At 44.4% G+C, this 20,592-nt stretch overlaps 1 protein-coding gene across 1 annotated transcript in view; it reads right to left on the bottom strand.

The window, feature by feature from the left end:
• The window catches only part of LOC144119926 (uncharacterized), a 102,744-nt gene that overhangs the window by 55,080 nt on the left and 27,072 nt on the right, over positions 1-20,592 (bottom strand). Inside the window, exons 9-11 of the mRNA XM_077652428.1 lie at positions 20,011-20,217; positions 18,412-18,569; positions 14,787-14,971 (exon numbers count right to left, since the gene is read on the bottom strand). Coding sequence (XP_077508554.1) covers positions 14,787-14,971; positions 18,412-18,569; positions 20,011-20,217 — 550 coding nt within the window. The remainder of the gene's footprint in view (positions 1-14,786; positions 14,972-18,411; positions 18,570-20,010; positions 20,218-20,592) is intronic.

Here is a 20,592-nt window from a genome sequence, read left to right as displayed (position 1 = left end):
GGAGAGGGCGGACACTGTGCGAGAGCCCTCTTATGCTACCTATGGTAACAAGACTGCCAGAACCGAGACCCTCTTTAAGCTATTAGCAAGCAAGGTAAAGGAAATGAGGGGCTCGTTTGACAAACTTTTGAAGGGAGCTAACAGTCACCGAAACCAAGGTGCATGGGGGATGTTTAATTTTTTATGTGTTGTGCTTAGCAGTGGCATATACATACTTATATTTATCTACCGCTTAAAAAAAACAACTTACAGAGCAGCAGAAAAAACAACCATGCCGCCGGTGGGATCCGAACCGACGACCTCCGAATATCGCGTCCGATGCTCTGCCAACTGAGCTACGGCGATGGCTGTCCAATCTGCTGCTCTCGAGGGTATTTGTTTGTTGGGTGTAAGCGAACCTTGAGTGTGTTCACCAGCGCCACCCTCGACCATAGCGGCGGACGTAGCACGTCCTGTAATACCGCGAGTGTGACGTTGAACGTCGTCTAACAGCGAGGGCGGAAACTGTGCGAGAGCCATCTTATGCTACCTATGGCATCAATACTGCCAAAACCGAGACCCTAGTTAAGCTATTAGCAGACAAGTTAAACGAAAATGAGGGCATGGCTGTTTTTTCTGCTGCTTTATAAGTAATTTTCTTTAAACCAATTGATTGTCACTACAAATTAAAAAAAAATAGAAACATTCTCCTATGCACCTTGCTTTCGGTGACTATATATATATATATATATATATATATATATATATATATATATATATATATATATATATATATATATATATATATATATATATATATATATATATATATATATATATATATATATATATATATATATATATATGTGTATATATATATACATCGAAGTAGTCGCTTCATTTAAGGAAACATTTATATTTGACTCGACGTTTCGATCAGAGGACCGATCTTTTTCAAGAGTAACCATACAGTGCATGGGGGCGTGTTCTTATAGCATGGGACTTGACACACAGAAGGCTTAAAAAGAAAAGGAATAGAGAAAAGTAAAGAAAAGAAAAAAGGGGGGAAGGGGCGGCCGGGAGAACGGAACACAACTGACACCGATGGCATATCAGGGAAGCAAAGGTGGCGCGTCGCGTACCCGTGAACTCACTGCACACGCACACACACGCACGCGCACGCACACAGGAAGCGAAAGAGGGAGGCCGAGCTGGGTGCGCACGCGGCTACTGCGACAAGAAAAAAGAAAAAAAAGAAAAAGAGAGAGAGAAGCAAAAGCAGAGAAAAAGGGGAAAGCAAAGAAACGTGGTGGGGCTTAACAAAAGAAGGGATGCGTCCGCCAATTGTGGGTTTCGGTATGCCTCTGTCCGCGTATGTGCGGCCCCGAGCGGCTCCGAAAGCTGGCCCGGACGAGGCGGAACAGGTTGAGAGCGCCCAAAGTGGCTCCACATGGTGACACGCGAGCCGCTAAAACCAGATGAGCTTCCCATAGGAGGACCAGATGGAAAGGCTTGTTGACAGGAATGCAAAAAAAACAAGAGATATAGCACAGAGAAATTTCAAAAAATAAAAAATTTATAAAAATATATAATGACAAAAAAGGAGAAAGCGAAGGGGACATATGGCCCTCGCGGGACCAAAGAATGAGTTGAACGGCAGATGGAAACAAGCCGAAACTGACATGCAACAGGGGTATGACCTCAGACGACTCGGTCAGTGATTAGGGTTGAAATTTTCTTTGGTTTCTGCCATCGAAAGAGACGATAGGGTGCCATGGCTTTCGTTGATGCCCTTTTGCACTGTGTTAAATTTGAAAATAAAGTATGATTCGCGTTGTTCGCGCTCCCGGGTGTTTTTAAAGCTACTCTGCAATATCGTTACTTTAAATTTGTCAAACTCATGGCCTTTTTCGCGGAGGTGTCTAGATAGTGGGAGGCCAGGGAGAGATTGAGTATGTGAGCGGTGGTTATTAAATCTTAATCGGAAGGAATTGTCTGTTTGGCCAATCTACTGCATCTGACATTCGCCACACTCGAGCATGTAAACAACATTACTGGAATCGCAGTTTAAGTCCTCTCGGATAACATGTTTGAAATCTGAATGGGTACTTTTAGTCAGTGCTGTGGTTTGCATGTGTTTGCAAACTTGGCATCTGCTCTTTCCGCAAGGTGTGCAACCCACCGGCCTCGGTTTATTAACCGTTAAGTGCACAAGGTGATTTTGTAAATTTTTTGGCCTTCTGTATATTACCCGGGGGACCAATGGAAAAACTTTTGAGAGCCGCTCACTTTGTTCTATGATATTGAAGTGTTTTTGAAGGATTTTGTTAATATTCGGTAGGTTATCTGTGAATGTCAGTACTAGATTAGAGCGATGCGGTGTTGGCGGGGATTCCGCAGGGATGTGATTACGGTTAGCAACTTCCGCCCTTTTAATGGCATCGTCGATGATTGAAGGCGGGTAGCGCTGTTTCTTTAGAATTTCGCCCATGTGTTTAGCATTTTTTTTTAAATCTTCTGCTCGAGAGCAAATGCGTTTGAATCGGATTGCCTGTGAGTACGGAATTGAAGTTTCGCAATGGCGTGGGTGGCAACTATTGAAATGAAGATACTGTTGTCTGTCTGTGGGTTTTTTAAAAACGCTAGTGATTAATGCACCCCTGTCAACACGAACAAGCACATCAAGGAAGTTAATGCTATTAGTTGAGTACGTGTGTGTGAAAGAGATATTTGGATGTATGTTGCTGAATGAGGTGATAAACTGAATTAGTTTTTCCTCTGTCTCTTTCCAACTTATGAATATGTCATCAAGAAAACGTTTGTAAAAAGCCGGTTTGGTTGGATATGAGGTAAGGAAGTCTGATTCAATTTTGTTCAAAAATATGTTGGCGTAATTTGGTGCCATTTTTGTGCCCATAGCCGTACCACTCGTTTGAAGATAATATGAGTTATTGAATTCGAAAGTGTTAAGTTTAAGGACCAAATTTGCAAGCATTTCGATGGCACTTGGACTGGCAGAGTCTAGGATTCTGTGTTCTTTATAGGCTCCGACCATGGCCAGTATTCCGTCGTCATGGGGGATATTAGTGTAAAGTGACACCACGTCCATGGTAACTAGGAAAGCGCCATGAGGGAAGGTGACATCGGATAATTCTCTCACGAAGTGGCTAGTATCTCGTATGTAAGATGGGTGTTTCGGACGTATATGTTTGATGAGGGAATCGATGTATTCGGAGATCGGTTCTGTAAGTGTGCCGACACCAGAGACAATAGGTCGCCCCGGATGGTTCTTTTTGTGTATTTTCGGAAGCATATAAAAGCGCCCCGTGGAGGCATTTTTTGGCGTCAGCGCCTTACTTATTCGCCATGGTAATTCACCTTCATCGGTTAGTTTATTCAGAGTTTTTGCTATGATCCTCTGGGGTTCAGAGGTGGGCTCTGATGACAGTTTCTTATAGAATTTTGAGTCGTTGAGTTGGCGGTTGGCCTCCTGGTTATAATCATCTTTGTCCAAAATAACTATACCTTCACCCTTGTCGGCGGGCTTAATGACGATGTCGGTTCGTTTCCCGAGTGAGTCCAAATCGTTACGTTGTTTTTTTGTGAGGTTGGGTGGGCCAGATTTTCGTGTCCCGAAGGCCTGCAATATGTCCTTCTGTACCGCTTTAATATATAGGTCTAGATATTTATCTCTGCCAATTTTGGGTGTCCACTGTTCCTGAGATTTCGGGCACCAAGAACTATTTTGGCTTGGTTTGTCGAAAAAGTATTCCCGTAGTCAAAGTGTTCGGGAAAAGTCATCCAGATCCTTGAGTAATTGGTATTCATTATACCGCCCATTATTCGGGCAATATTTTAGGCCGCGTGATAAAAGGGACTTTTCGTCGGGAGTGAGTTGTGAGCTTGATAGGTTGATTATATTTTCCGGAAGGTGTGGCTCTAATGTGGTTGTATGTTCGTTTATCGTTTCGTTGTTATTGTCGGGTGGGGATATGTGCGTTGCCAGTTGCAATACCATTGTGCGCTCCATACCTGCCTCAACAACAATGCCATCACGAGAGAATTTTTTAAGTTTCTTCGTCCAAATTTGCTTAATTTTGCTCAACTGAAAGACCTCAAGCTCATCTGTCTCGGATGCTGAGAGTATCATGCTGTGACGCGCCCACCTCTCCTCGAGTATTATTGATGCTAACATCTGTCTAAAGTGCTCAATTGTTATTTTCAGGAGGTTTAAAGAAGCCTTAAGTAGTTCTTTGCTCCTGCTTCTCGATGGGATTCTGAAAGGTTACTCATGGATGGCGATAGGGATACGAGAAGTGCCTTCGGTACAGTTTCTGATTTAAGATAAATTTGAAAAGATTTTATGTGGAGCTCGTGCCTGATTAGCTTGTCAGTCATTTTTCTTAACTTTAAAAATTCCTATCTCTTGCAGAGCCACTGGAGAAGGGATTGCACAGCTACCGTCCCTCCTAGGCGGCCAAGATCGATTAGTAGTCACTGAGAAGCGACAAGGCTAAGATATTTCGATAGAAACTCAAGTACTGCCTTGTTCGCAGCGACTGAGGAACTCCAATGGCTCTTCTTGGGTCCTTTTTATGAAAAAATTCGAGACGTTCAAGCTGTCATGCCGAGGGGGAAATTAAAAGTAATTGATACATTATCCAACTGACCACCAGCGCTTCATGAAGTTTGGTCATTAAATAAGAATGGATTCCCCATTGCTCACTTGCAATTCTACGGATCAGATTGAGACGCGAAGATAGAGATGAGACAATCGCGTAAACAGCTTTTCGCCACTGTGGACGGGAGTCAATAATGACGCTCAGGAAACGCGTGTGCTTGAATTGGCTGATGCAAGAGCGACCAAGGTCTATCTTCAACCGCGCTTGTCGTCTTCATAAGTCTGGAAACACAACAAGGCCGGATTTTTCCACTGATAGAGACAATACCACACCTTGAAAGTAAGCTTGTACCGAAAGTAGAGCCTGTCGACCCATCAGGGCTAATCGCCTGTGTTGGTAACCAGTAATCCAATAGAAATGTCGTCAGCATATATTGGCATACCCACTTACCTGCAATTTTTTTTTTGCAACGAATCGGGAAGGCCAGCCATTACGACGTTAAAGAGCGTGGCAGAAAGAACACTTCCTTGAGGCACACCTCGAGATAGAACCCTTCCGGTGCTTAAGGTACTTCCTGACCATACACGAACCGCACGATCACTGATAAACGTGTAAATTAAAATGGCTAAGGTGGAAAGGCCGAAAGCTCTCAGGTGTTCAATATTACTCACCAAGTCTAAGACACTATGCTGGGCACTAAGACCTCGGCGGAATCCTGTCATACATGTTGGCAGTGCCTTGCTGTCCTCAAGCCACCACGATAAGCGTTCCTTTACCAGCTTCTCCATCAACTTAGCTACACAGGATGTCAATGACACAGGGCGATACGAGGCAAGGTCTGTCGTGTCTTTGCCAGGCTTCAGTACTGGAACTACATGTGCCCCCTTCCATGACGGAGGAACATCGCCAGTCTCCCAAACTTGATTGATGAAGTTGAGGAATTCTCTCCTGAGTTGCAAGGGCAGATTATTGAGCATTTGATTGGTGATGCCGTCGGGGCCTGGTGCACACCTGCGCCGCAGGCCACTGAGCGCAGTCTGAAGCTCACAAAGCGTGAACGGGACGTCCATGATAGACCTGGAGGTGATGTATATATATCTATTCCAGAATTAGCACGTTCGAGTGCGTCTGCAAATTCCTCTGCCAAGCACGCAACATGTTTTTCCTTGCGTATTGCAAAAGCTTCAAAAGGCTTCGAAGGGCGAGATTCTCCAGCAAGGCTGCCAATAACTCGCCATATTCTCGTCATCGGTGAGAACACAGTAAAACTAGCGCAGAATGAGGCCCATTGCGGCATGTAGAGCTTGTTCGTGTGCCGCCGAATGGGAACGGCAGAATTCAGCCTATTGAAGGTCGTCTTCAAGTCACTGTTTTCCTTCTTCCGCATGAGCTGTTGCTGCGCCCTTCTCGCTGCGCAAAGGTTCCTGAGTTTTAAATCCGGGGCCGGAAAATGATAGGGTAACTTGACTGCAGTAGTTGCTGCCATCTTACTAGAAATCATTTTGTCAACAACATCACTAGAAACACGTTCTAGGTGCTCTCTGTACCTGTCCCAGTTGACCGCATTGCGGATTTTAGGACCACGCATAAGAAAGTCGGCAGCAAACCCAAAAATCGAATAATGATCATTTCCCATGCGGTCATGCGCTGTTGACCACCTCACACAGACGTCAGGTGAATGCAAAGTCAGGTCTATTAGTGTCGCTGAGGCTGGAGGCCGGAAGAAAGTGGGGTTTCAGTCATTGGCAACACACAGGTCCAATTTGTCAATGATGTCTACGAGTTTGAGTCTATAGGAATCCGTGTTCCTGTCACCCAAGACGGCATGATGGGCGTTGAAATCACCGCAGATGATTCGAGGAGATGGGCAGTTGTCGCAGAGCTGCTGTAGAAACAAATCCAATGCTGCCTTCTTCCGCGGGGACAAGTACACGGATGCAATAGAAAGGGTTCGAAAGCCAAGCTGTATTCTCACAGCCGCTACCTCAATGTCATCCGTACAAAGATCGGTAACGCTTAGAGAAACATGTGGAATTTTCCTTCTTATGCAAAGCGTAGAGCTTCCTGCAGGGAATGCCTTTATGCTGCAGTTTTTTGGGCAACATATCCAGTCAAACATCTCCCGCTTGGCAGGCCAGCTTCTGACAGGTCCAATACTGGAACACAAGTCTCTTTCAAGAATAGTTTGAGTTCTGCTAACCGACTTAAAATCTCAGCGCAGTTCCACTGCAATATAAACGGCACTTTTCTGTGGATATTAGACCCATGAGTTTAATCATCATCCATATTAAATCGAAAGGAAGTTCGCTGCGAAGGTGGTAATCATGGGCTCAATAGCTGTAGGAAGTTCTTACCAGGTTGCATCGCTGGAGCATGTGAACGCAGGGTCCCAAACAAGACATGAAGGAGGTCGGACACACCTTGATTTTTGAGCTCCTTATTTTGCTCAACGCACTCACTTACCACATCCACAAAAGATGTTGACGGGGACATGCTCTTGTCCGCAGTAGCTGGTTTTCTAGTCACTTGTGCATATGAGAGTCCCCCTTGCCGTCTTGTCTTTCTTTGACCCAGTCGCTCAGGAACATGGACACTTTTTGCTCGAGGTCGAACAACCGACTCGCACGCAATGAACCTTGGCGTCTTGCTGGACTAAGGCCTCTTGGGGAAATTATTGGGTAGCGCAACAAACTTAGAACTCAACACTGGAAATTCATCAAATCCTGGAACAGGCTTCTCAGTCGGTTGGATTTTGGGACAGATAATGAAGGATGGTGCAGAGCGCTCACACGGAAGGGGCAGCCCCCGAAACTCGCTGGATGATCATGACCGCAAATGGCACAAGCAAAATCGACCTTGCAGGCACGGCGGACTTGGATCGACCATGTTGCTAACGGGAACACCGTTCTTCGTACTGCAGGTTATCCTGGGTTCCGCTGCATTGCGAACAACTGGACTCGTGTGGCCCCATGGCGCTTGCTGCTGCGATGGAAATCGGACCCTCATTGAATACGCACACATCTTGATGTCGTCACTTGATGACACTTTTCTGGACATGCGTGTTCTTCCAGCGTCAACGTTCATGCATTCGCACTGTGACGTCATCGGAGCCAACAGCTATAAAAGAATCCACGCAGGAATACAGCTTCAGTGGGCACGGCGGACTCGGATCGACCATGTTGCTAACGGGAACACCGTTCTTCGTACTGCAGGTTGGTAGTCATACCAGTACATTTCGTAGTGACTGCCGCGGTATTGTTGTCCTGCCGTGCCCCCATTGTTGTCTTTCTTTGGCATACGATTGTTTTGTTTCTTGTAAATTGCTCCTCTGCGGCGACGTCGAAATGAATCCTGGCCCGTCTCAGAAGGAAATTCTGGAACAATTATTGGATGGTCAAGAGTCGCTTCAAGCCGAAATCACTGAAATAAAAACAGAGCTCGTTAAAACTTTAAATATAGTGACTGACCTGCAGCGTGTACTATTACTGATGGAAAAAAAGCTTAATGAACCGTCAACCCTCACCGATCCGCCTCAGCAAATCCACACAACATTGAAATCAATAGAAAATGTGATGGGATTTCAAGCCAAAAAATAACCGATCTCGAAGATCGAAGCAGACGTTCGAACCTAATTATACACGGAATCGCCGAAGACCCTGAAGAGACTGAAACTACGCTGAAAGATAGAGTAATCAAGGAAGTATTTGAAGATAAACTGCAAGTTAGTTGCCAGTCTATAGGGCGTATACATAGGCTGGGACGCAACAGCGAGAAAAGGCCTATTGTTATTTACCTGCAGAATATTGTAGAAAAGAAGACAATAATGGAGAACGTAAGAAAACTAAAAGGCTCAGGTATGTCGATTCAGAATGACTACTAGCAGTCTACACTGAAGAAGCGCAAACTACTCTGGGATAGCTCGAAAGATGACAGGGATCAAAAAAAAAAAGGTCGCCCTTTTTCACGATAAGCTAAATGTGGATAAAGATATGTTCGTCTGGGATGAATCACAAAATAAGCGCGTAAAGATAGCCTCCTCAAAACCTAGAACACCTCTCGAGGACGAGGCATGACGTCACTCGGAACAATGCAAGCAGCTGCGCGTAGTAAATTTTAATGCACGTAGTTTAGGTAATAAAACAGCCAATCTTGAAATAACCTTATCACAGCATGATCCACACATTACAGTGAATACGAAGACGTGGCTTCACAGCGAAGTGAATGATGATGATGTATTTCCTCCCGCCTACACGATCCTTCGAAAAGATAGAGAATCTAGAGGTGGTGGCATAGCTATCCTCATTAAGAAACAAATTGCGGCCGTCTTGCAGGACGAGGTACCAGACATTGAATGCCTATGCGTAAAATTGTCTTGTTGGGGTCATAACTTCGTTTATATGCTCTGTATAGACCTCCCGATTCTGAACCTGACTGCTTAAATAATAAACTACAAAATCATATGTCACAGCACGAAAATAGCAAAATTTTGTTCATGGGAGATTTCAACTTGCCTGGTGTGGATTGAGAACGCCTTGAGTGTTTTGATGCTAACAGTATGCATGCAAATAAAATGTTTAATATAATGCTAACTCACAACTTGATGCAAGTAGTTCACGAACCAACCCTTCAAGTTGGTTCCAAGAAATCATTATTACATCTGTTGTTCCTGCCTCGCAACCTTGTCAGGTTTACTGTCACTGTGGAGCAGGGGCTTTCTGATCCCTGCCTAGTTAGTGCTTCCTTACCTTTGGTACAACACACTAAAAACAATCATCACTACCTTATTTTAAAGATTATTCACGTGCTAACGACGTATCTGTAACTGAGCATCTAGAAACCTGCTTTCTAGATTTCGATGATACTGATGTCTGCGCACTCAGGGACCGGTTCAAAAAAATTTGTTTTTATTGCATCGAAACTTTTGTGCCAAGCAAATATAGAAAAGAACGTAAGGAAACCCCATGGATGACACGTAGCATAATTCAACTCCGGCGAAAGGTAAAACGGCACAAGAAGAAGCACACAGACCCTAAACAGATAAAACATTTGCTCGACAATCTAGCATGCGCCATACGTGATTCTAAAGATTATTTTTTTAACACATCACTTAAAAATTTCATAAAAATGAGCCAAGTAAATTTTGGAATTACATCAGTAAGAAAAAGAAAACCGTGTCACAAGTTTCGGTGAACAACGCTATGGTATGTGATCAGATAGCTATTGCCCAGCATTTTAATGAGTACTTTCAAAGCGTATTTTCCGCTCCGAGCGTTTGTACCGCGAATAGCCGGGTGTATCATCTTTCTGAAGGGAATTTCATATCTTATTCAGGTGTCTTTTCTATGTTAATAAACTTAAAAACGAAGACGTCATGTGGTCTTGATAATATTCCAAATGTATTCCTTCGTCGTTATGCTGAAATCCTGGCGAAATTTCTCGTGATCATATTTCGTGCTTCTTTGCTGACAAGCAAATTACCTGATGACTGGAGTACAGCCCGAATTGTCCCCGTTTACAAAAAAGGAAATCGTCTTTTGTTGCAAAACTATCGTCCCATATCATTGACTTCACCGTGCTGTAAGCTACTAGAGCATATAGTTGCACACTGTGTGAATGAATTTCTAGAAAAAAATTTGGTCATAAACGAATTCCAACACGGGTTCAGGAAGGGTTTCTCGAAAGTAACACAACTGATTACGGTAATTAACTCATTCGCATCCTGTATAGATAGTAAGGACCAAATTGATGTAATTTTTTTAGATTTCAGCAAGGCGTTCGACAAAGTTCCTCATGATAAATTAATTCTAAAAATGAAACATATTGGCATTCCTGAGATTTTTATAACTTGGATAACCGCATATTTAAAGGGCCGCAGGCAGTTTGTTGAAGTTGGTGGACAATGTTGGGGCTCTCTTCCAGTTTCATCCGGTGTACCACAGGGAAGTGTCTTGGGCCCTCTGCTTTTTCTTTTATATATTAATGACATTGTTCAAGTAATTAGCCCATCAGTGCATATTAGATTGTTTGCAGACGGTTGTATATTATTCAAAGAAATTACTAATAGGGATGACCAGAATGTTTTGAACAATGCTGTGAACAATGTTTTGAAATGGTGCGACCAATGGGGCATGGTTCTCAATGCTGACAAAAGTGTGTATCTTCCGATAACAAGAAAAAACATACCACATAGTTACACATATAAATTAATTTCGTCCCCTCTTGGACAAGTATCTAACTACAAGTACTTAGGCATAGCTATAACTAGCAAATTAACGTGGAACTTGCATATCAATAACATTTGCTCTTCCGCATTTCGCAAATTGTGCTGCTTAAGACATAAACGGAAGAACGCGCCTCCTAACATCAAGCTACTTTGTTATTCTTCTATAATCAGACCAAAACTCGAATACGCATGCGTAGTGTGGGACCCGTTTACTAAATCTAACATAGCCAATTTGGAACGAATACAGAGAAAGGCTGTTAGATTCATCTTTAATAAGTATGCAAAGACTGACTCCCCCACCACTTTGATGGAAATTAACCAAATTGAACGACTTGAACTCCGAAGAAAAAAGTTCAGGTTAGAGTTTCTTGCACTTTTATTAGTGAACAAATTTGGTCTGGACCCCTCATTATACTTAAAGCCGTTATCTGCCAGACAAACTCGACATTACCACCCTAGTTTTCTAACCCCTATATGCGCCAAAACAGACACCTACAAGTTTTCATTTTTCCGACGAACTATAATAGATTGGAATCAAATAAACCAACCATTGCCCCATGAGGTATAACTAATTAGTGCTATTTCTGTCTATTTTCCAGTGTTATTTCTTTCTTATTTCGCTCACTTGTACGCCCACCCTGCTTGGACTTAGTGTCTGCAGTATTTCATAAATAAATAAAAAAATAAAGTCGTGGTCGCCACCGCACCGCTCACAGCGTCCATCCGTCATGCAAACTTTTGCCACATGCCCAAACCGTTGGTATCTAAAACATCATGGAGGAGCCCCAGTGAAATCGGCAACTGTGTGTTTTGTGAATGCCAGAAAAAAATTTTCGGGGCGCTCCGAGTTTGGAGCGAATGTCAGCACGATAGAGTGGTAGGTTTCCCAGCTCATTCCTTTTCTTGAGACTCCACACGACGCACGAGTCGTTTCACGTGCAGAACACCTTGTGGTTTCAGGTAATCAAGTAGGTCGCTGTCTGAGTACCCCTTTGGGACGCCCTTAATAACACAGGTGTTCTTCATGTAGGAATGGGGCAACCGAACGTTAACTTTGATGTCACGAATCTGAGAGCACTGCAGGAGCCCGTCAACCTGCTCTTCCGTTGAGACATGCAGCTGAAGAGCCCCGTGCATGGTGAACCGACTACGAATCGAAGCTGATCCCAGCAGTGATTGAATGGCCGCGAAATTCAAGATGGGATTCCTCACTCTTAAATCCACCCCTTTTTCTGTGGGCTCAACCACTACCAGAGTCCCGACCGTTCGTTGCTAGCGATTACTCACCAACTTGACGCCCTCGTTGTCCACGTCAGCCATATCGGCCACTGGCTCGTCACCGTCCACGATCGTTCACTCAGCCCCACTAAGCGATGAGGCCTCACTGGACGGGTGGTCGTCTCTATGTTCTGGTCGCTCCACGGCCTGGGAAGCCGTGGCCGCCTCTTCGGAGCCAACCTCCTTAAATTGGCGTGGGAGGCGACCTACCCTCGCCTCAGCTCTGGTTATTTACCTAATTTTTCTTAATTTACCTAGTATTGTTTCAAAATTCGAGAACGGCTGTATCTTCGAGGCGGTACTGTTGATAAAGAATGGCGTTTAAATGCAACCTTGCAGGTGGCGGTTAAATTTAGTACTGGTCACGCCAGATTTCTCGATAAAACCTGGATCTCACAAGTTCCATCGGGTACAGCACCTGCCATCAGAGTGCAGTGGCGCACCGCTTAACTGCAGTGACACTGCGCCATGAGTGGTATGAGGACTCTCAGAGATCTGTGAATGTAGAGAAAGACTTAATCTGCATATATGGATTTTAACCCATTGCCACCTGCGTGGCTTCAGGTTACATCACGCAGCAGTGCGCGGAAAGTGCGTTCAAAAAGTGAACAGGCGATAAAGATGATAAAGAGAACTGGGGGCACGGATAAAGAGCAAAACGTGGTGAGTGCGTGACGCTTCAAGCCCATAACAACACCGGCAGCCCAGTCTTGACGAGTGCTTCTGGAACAGTTTCCGAGGCCTTCGCTATTGTCCGTGGACGCCGTTTCATTACAGAGGCCGCACAGGCCCTCTATTTTACATTAAATCGTCCATATATGTTGCTTTCTTTGCTCCGCAATCAACCGCTCGAGCACAGTACATACAATCTAGAGGAGCTGTTCATTGTTCGAAATGATAACTGCGCTTGGATACATGTACGTCCTGCTTAAAAAGAAAAGCAACTTAACATTCGCGAGTCGTATCAGGAAAAGAAATTACTCGTTCCCGCGGAATCGCAAGTGCCGCGCTTCACAACAGGAACAGGGCAGTATTTTCCGGCAACTTTATTCCATTCTCCAATGTAAACTTCGAATACGATGAATACGCATTTATGGGACTTGCGAGTTTGTTCCTTTCAAACTGCTGCCTTGAACATTATGACGTCCGTTACTTACCATCAGACTTGTCAAACAAAATTGATGAAAGAACGGTCCCTTGCAGTAGGAAGCCCGGTTATAGCGACTGCGTAGAAACTTCAAAGGTTAATTGTGAAATAACCTCCTTTCTGTTTTTTTTACATTTCGCATAGTAATGTGTAGCATTCGTATAGGCAGCGTTGTTATCAGATAAAAACAAGAGGAAACAACGAACAGAAATAACTTCATAGAAGAGATAGAAAATTTTGATGAGCCCCGCTTCTCGTGAAGCCGCTAGATAAAAGGAATAATAATATTTTTGAACATGAGTTTACTTGAACAAGTGCCAGTTTATAGTGTAATAATTTTTAACACAATTCTCTCTTCGTGATTATACGCTCCTACGGGAGCTTGAAAGCTTGACATTTAAAAACAAGTTTAATATTAACCTATAGGAAACGACGCGATTCTTAGGGATTTTCTCCGTGCTCCAAGTTAGTATTTTTTGTTCAAGTTCAAGTTAGCATCTCTAAAAACAGGATTCTACTTGCAATGCGCAACTGCAGAAATTTTTGATTTCGGCAGAATAGCGTGGTTGTAAAAGAATGCTTTTGTCCGGGTGTTAATTTGTTCACATTTTCTCGCCGCTTGCGGGATACAAGTATACTGATAGGCGTAAGAAGGGATAGAGAAATAAAAGATTTTTAAGCATGACCCCTTAAGATGTTCATCCTCACCACACCGGCACTCTGGAGCGTTTTCAGGAAAAAAAAACGATGGCTGCCGGCCGCATTATTGTTGAACAGAAACTGGCACTGCACACGCTTTGCGAATAACTTTTGTATTTATATGTAACTGCAAACACCTTCTCTTTACACAGCCATGATCCCTAGTGCACACCTCTCCTGTGTCAGCATTTTAGGAAAAAGACAGTTTATATATTCCACATAGAGATCCAAATAGTGCCATATATATCTGAAAGCATAATCGTGTATGTAAAGCCATAACATCAAGCATACGTAAGAATAATCGAGCACTGGCTAAAAGTCTCTAGCTAGAGGAAGCTGTCGTCGGAGCGCAACATTCTAATGCCGAAAAAAAACATGTAACCAGCATGCACATTACATCACGCATATGAGAATCAAATGGTGGTTTCTATAGGAATGCTCGATGAGATAAAATTACTATTAATGTTATCTTGAGCCTCAAATTCGCACAGGAGAAATAAGTCCATTCTACTGTTTCTCCCTACTTTTTCATCACTAAAAGGTATGGAAAAAGTGACAACTTCCGAAAAACGGGAGTAGCTGGAATACTTAGCTGCACTTCTCTCTGTATTGCAACTGTATTATTACGAATACTCATAAATCATACAAATCTTGGAGTAGGGAAGGAGGGGGGGGGGGGTGGGCTCGTCAGTGAGAAAGGGAAGAAAAGCAGCAGATTGCTGATAAAAGCGTCTGAATGGATATCAAACAATAAACACCACAAAACCAAGCGCCTTCCATGACAAAACAGACACTGTCACACACCTATGTCAGAGATGTCCCTCCTCGAGAGGTTCACTGGGTTCGCTGTCTTCGTCCCTGACAGATTTTTTAAGGATGTCATTGATGAGGTCGCACGTTGTATCGACGAATCGGGTCGGAGCGGAGAGTTTGAATCCGTCCCTGATGACGACTTCGAGGGCCGTCCTAGGCGTGTCTTCAATAAGGACGGGCCAAGGCTCTCCATTCACAGTCGGCAGTCTCCTGCATGGAACTCAGGTGTATCCAAGGAGCATCCTGAATCTGCCCAATGTCTGTTCACATAGTTCTACTACCAGCCTAAAAACGCGGCAGTGAATGACGCTAACGCATCACAGAGATACTCAAGTTTTGAAAAGCGAAACGGATGTCAAAAAGGAAGAATACCGCTGTAATCGCCATCGTTCGGTATTACGCACATTCCCTTATTGTAGGGAGGGCGATGGCGTTGGCAGATGCACAATTTCAGAAAGAAAAATAGTGTAGAATTTCAATGGAGACGAAATTCTAGAGGCCCTTGTACTGTGCGATGTCCGTTCACGCTAAAGAACCCCAGGTGGTCGAAACTTCCGGAGGCCTTCACTACGGCTTCCCTCATAGCCTGAGTCGCCTTGGGACTTTAAACTCCGATAAACGATAAAAAAATGTGATTTCTTTGCGCCGAGAAGATAAATGGCGGGTCGATGTAGGAGAGATCAATTAATTGCAAGGTTTAAAGGGGCCATGCCAGCTTATTTTCACGCATATCCTCCTTATCGCATTTAATTATCAACACTTTAAATTAAAATTCCCCCAAGTTTCAGATCATTCTGTGCGGCAAGTATTTTTAAAACGAATTTTTTTACGTTTCTCCTGCGAACTGCTTGCTGGTCTGGCAATCTCTGATCGCTCACGTCACAAGTGCATATCCGCCCCGCGTCGTCTGCTGCGCGCTGTGGAGGTGCTTGCATGCACACCGCAGACGGCAGTCATTCGAAAAGTTTTCTTTCTTTAGCTTATCAAAATAAAATGCATTTCCAGTGTCTTCTTTTCGAAAGCGTTCAGCTTAGGACGCGAGCTGAGTGATCCTTAGGAAAGCGGACTTGCTCGTGGCGCCCGCTTTGTGATTGTCGAGGAAACAGAAATCGATTGACCCCTGCTTTAATATTTACGCTCAAAAACATGTTATTTCTATATGTTATGACTGTGGTCTCTTTTGAGCAGTCAAGTGCTCCCGTATATGAAAAGCGGAACGAGCCATGCACGCCTTCTCTGATGTGCGCCGTGAAAGCCCGATGTTTTGTGGCTAGCTTCCAATTTCTTGTCCACTATTCATCTCTCGATAATTAAACTCAAATTATCAAAAGGTGGCACTAGAGTCACCATGAGACATGAAAGGAGCAGAGAAAAGTGCCGAATGAGACGACTTCCCCGCTGCATGTGTGCATTTGTAAGTCGAACATACATTCCAAGCTTCGGCTCGTAGAACCCTTTTGCGGGAACCAAGCCGCTTGCAAAACCCTACGCGACTCGAATGCTTTCACTTCCCGCACCGATGAATAGTCGCCGCCGTCTAAATGAGTGCTTGAAAATATTAGTACATCATTTAGCGTTTCCTGTGCGTGCGCATTGTGGCCTAGGAATGCGACGATCACGACAACTGCAGCCCCGTTCTGCGGTAGTTTACATACGTAGCTGTGCGCAAACAGTACTGCTCGTTCGCTTGGCATAGAACGCAAAGTGGGCGCTCCTTATCTTAAATTTTACGTAGTATTGCTCACAAGTTGTAGTTTTACTCATTTACACGCTGTGATAACAATGCAATAAGCGCCGCTGATGCTATATCACCTGCTTGGGAAACGCTTCGCGTAGGACCGGCGCTTCCCGCTTATTTGTATCTGCTTCCTCTTATGCGATCAATATTTGATTTTAAATCGGTTTAGCTAAAATACCTTCGGACATTACTGGAATTAATGAAAGCAACCAGATTTGTTGTCCATGGTCGACGCCGACGGCTGCTGCTGGCTGCCTTCAGCACATGCTGTGAAGACCGGGTCACATATGGACACTTCCCCCTTATTGTACTCGCGCCCTGCGATGTAGGCAGTCGTCGCTTTGAGGGCACTGTAGCCAAAATACGCTCGACAGCTATTTTCAGGCGCTAAAACTTGCGAATTCAATCTCCGCAATCGCCGAAATAGCACATACTAATCCTGCGTACTGGCTAGGCCTCGTCACGAAAAGGGCTGGCGGTCCACCGTCAATCGAAATTTAAGAATCTGGCAAGAGCTCCCGGCTGATTAGTAGGGAATTGTGAAGATATGAAATTCAGCCGCTCGTTTCGCTTTTTTCGATAATGATAAGGTACACAAGCGCGGTTTTTCGGGCCGTCCATTCGCCGAGCGTGAAGCTTTCGCTCGGCCGCACGAAGGAGCTCATACGTCTGTGTGGCAGTCTTGCCGAGCTCCACACAGAATTTTATGTTTAGACGCTGTTCGAGGTGGACGTCCATCTCTCCACATTCACTCACGGCAGAATGCGCAGACGACTAGTGACAACATATTTTTCTACGTGTAGTGCCATCTAGCGGATGCCATAGCAATTAGCATAAAGAGTTCAGTCTAGCCCGAAGAGATGGCGCTACACATACGCATCAACATTTGTTTTGGGGAATCATTTCCAGAGTTGAAATTAAATCAGTCTCGAAACTTTACGGACAAAGGATGTACATCTCGTGCGTTAAATCATTTGTCCGCGTTCACCTGTTCTAAGTTGTTGCAGTAAATATTATGATCGATTGTTTTGCTGTTTCCATAGAGAATTCAGCCGTGTAACGAAAGAGATGTGCCTTGGAGTCTCTAACCGCAGTCTGCCGTGGGCATCTTAAAGGCCTATGTTCTGATTCGCCATGATTCAGTCTGTTTAGATGTGCCCTGTTTATCACAGTCGATGCTGAGAAACGCTCTTACCCGCCCTTCAATGAAATCGTGTCGGCAACATCACTTCAGCTCCTTATCGAAATGGCGGCGCGCACCTAATGAAGTCAAAGCCCTTTATTGATCAGGGGAAGTTACTACTGATGACAGGGTGGATCACAATCCACGGAATTTATCACCTCAACCTACAAGTCATATCATTACAAAACATCTAATGAGATCTTTCGAGCGGTTAACACAGGTACACGGCGATTTGTTGGAATTATGGATGCGGAAGTTTTTTAAAGAAAGACAACTTGCCGTTACTGCTTCAAGGGCAGGAGCCTCTGTCAGGATACAGCTTTAGCTCCTGTTTTAATGCCCGTTTGTTACTTGTACAACAAACTAATGAATACACTTCAAACTTCAAGATAGTCTACGAACGGACCGCGAATTTGCAGGGCGCCGTCTATAAAATTCACTCTGCACTTAAAAATTTCTCCTGCAGTCAAACCATGATCAAAAATACTGGTTCTATTCCGCGTAGCTATCACGGCCCTATTCCGTTTGAAATATTGCATGGAAACCTTTACCTGTCCCCTTGCTGCAGTCACTGAATGCCGAAAAGTACGCAGCTGTTGCAATGCTATGTGCGGTGCTCTGCGCTCAAATTTTCTGAACATTTGGTTCAGGTTTAAGCCCGAACGTTCTTCAGTGCAGACAGAGACTGACAGCAACAACCACACTGCAAGAAAAAAAACAATTACGTACCCTGTCTTCATAAAGGTTGCCCACGCCTTCATGAAGAGAAGGCTTGCTTGCTTTAGCCGTTCGGGGTACATGTGGTTCGGTGTCGTTAGTGGTACACCGAAGATGAGGTCTAGGTCCGGGAATGAATTTGCCGACGTGTCAGCCACCATAGCATCAGGCTGAATGATAAATAGGGAAAGAAAGAGGGCCCGTGCACTAAATCATCCGCAAACTGTAGAAGTAAACGTTACTGCGGAAAGTGAATTACGCGTCATTATCTTATTCTTAGGCACTACGCTCCAGTTTCAGCGTATTCACTATTTTTTAGTAAGTATTAAGGACATCGCATAAATCTTACATGTTTTCTCCAATAAGTGCCAAGTGGGAACAATGTAAATACCAAGTGACACAGCAAATCACCTAGGCATAGACTCAAGGTTAAACGCAAACAAGGCAGATTAATAAAGCAGAGAAGACCAGATTAGAGGTAGAACGAGCGTGGCATACTGTCAAATCTCTGCCCGGCAGAACGCGATTCAAGGCTTTTCATGAGTGACCTTCCATGAAGGTGTACAGAGAGGCCTGGCGAATACCGCAAAGCAAGTAGCCTGTGTAAGCTACCTCCCATGTGTGCAGCCGGTCACCCCAATCTCGAAGAGTAAACTACAAAGTGGGTCAACTTCGTAAAAAAAATTGTTAGCTGAATTTGTGACCAATCGCAGCTGCACATTGAAATAAATGTCCTATTGGCAGTTCTCCATTAGAAAGAATATATCTGTTGCTGTGAGCAGTATAGTTGCAAGCCGGAATTCCTATACTTTCTCTTAAACACTACCGTACGTGAACTGATTGTGGTACGCCCGGAAGCGTTAAGCACTGTACATCCTGTTACTGTAGAAGGTATGTCCTAAATATCCAGTCTGGTTTCAGGTCGTGCTTGGCTGGACGTAGCAAGGTGTTGAGCGCTGACTTATTTTGAGTGATTGGACTCGCACCTCCTTGATCTGCTTTTTAGTGCATTTCACACTCACATTATTATTATATCGCTGTCCTTCCATTGACAATTTTGTGTATGGGAGTCGCTTTAATTTGGCGCACACGAAGAGATTCAACTACATGTGTTGATGTTAAACTGATCGTTCGTTGATCAATGCATATCTTCTTCCTTCAAGAATAAAGGCCTGGAGTCAAAAGTTTAAAGAAGTCCGTGGAAAGTCACATGTTTTTTTTTTCTTGCAGCGAATTGTGTCTGTATTTATTCCCAACAGGGTTATAAATCATGATGTCCGCGGAGAAGCTCCCCGTCGTGTCGAGAATGCGAGATTGTCAGAGATGAATGCGGGGGATTGGACAACCTAGGCTCGACTCTATTTAAACAGCTTAGGAAAACAGGAGAGAGAAGTTCTGTGACAAGGCGCTGAAGCACACAGCGCCCGGTTTGCATGCTTCTTTGCTCGGTCCGTGCTCTAGCGCTGTTCGGAAAATCGACAACAACATTGTCAACGAGATTGATGAAGGAGTTTTCGGGCCTCGTGGGCAAAGCGACGGAACCAAATGCTGGCCTTCCATCTAGTTTCTTTTTATATGGCGCTCACTCTTATGTTTCTACTGAGCACTCACATCAGTCACGTAGACGAAGCCGTACGACAGGAAGGAAATGTCGCGGACGAGGTCACTGAGAAGCTCGGCGGGACAGCGCACCAACAGGTTTTCAAGGAAACGGACCCAAATGCCCCTGTCCGGAGGTGTTTTTTTCCGTGCCTTTTCAAACACCGCCTTTAGGTCATCGAAGTTCAGTTGGTCCTGCAGCGCTTGAAGCCACAGCTCCTGTAAAAGAACACCGTGTGATTATGCGATAGAAAACCAGGACGTAGCACTCAATGCCCTCGAACTTTACTGCCCAAAGTTTTCTTTTAAAATATCTCTTTCACTGTGTTGTCGGCGTATTCTATGGAATATAAATTTACAATCCGAAAGCGGACAACGACGCAAAGCTTCCAGACTGGACGCAAAGCTTCCAGACTGGGCGCCACCCTGCTACCTGTCTTCCTCTCCTTTGGACGAATAAGTGACAAAGAGCATCACAGCATAGAGAGGCTACAATTTGGCTGACTAGAATGTAATGGATAGCATCAGTATGTTACAACCACCGCAGCAGGGGCCTAGTGGTCTGAGCATCCGCCTCGCATGCGAGAGGTGCGG

This window comes from Amblyomma americanum, chromosome 2 (genome assembly GCF_052857255.1).
Source record: "Amblyomma americanum isolate KBUSLIRL-KWMA chromosome 2, ASM5285725v1, whole genome shotgun sequence".
Classification (NCBI taxonomy): Eukaryota; Metazoa; Arthropoda; class Arachnida; order Ixodida; family Ixodidae; genus Amblyomma; species Amblyomma americanum.
The sequence above is the reverse complement of the archived record's forward strand: the minus strand, read 5'-3'. Positions and strand labels throughout refer to the sequence as shown.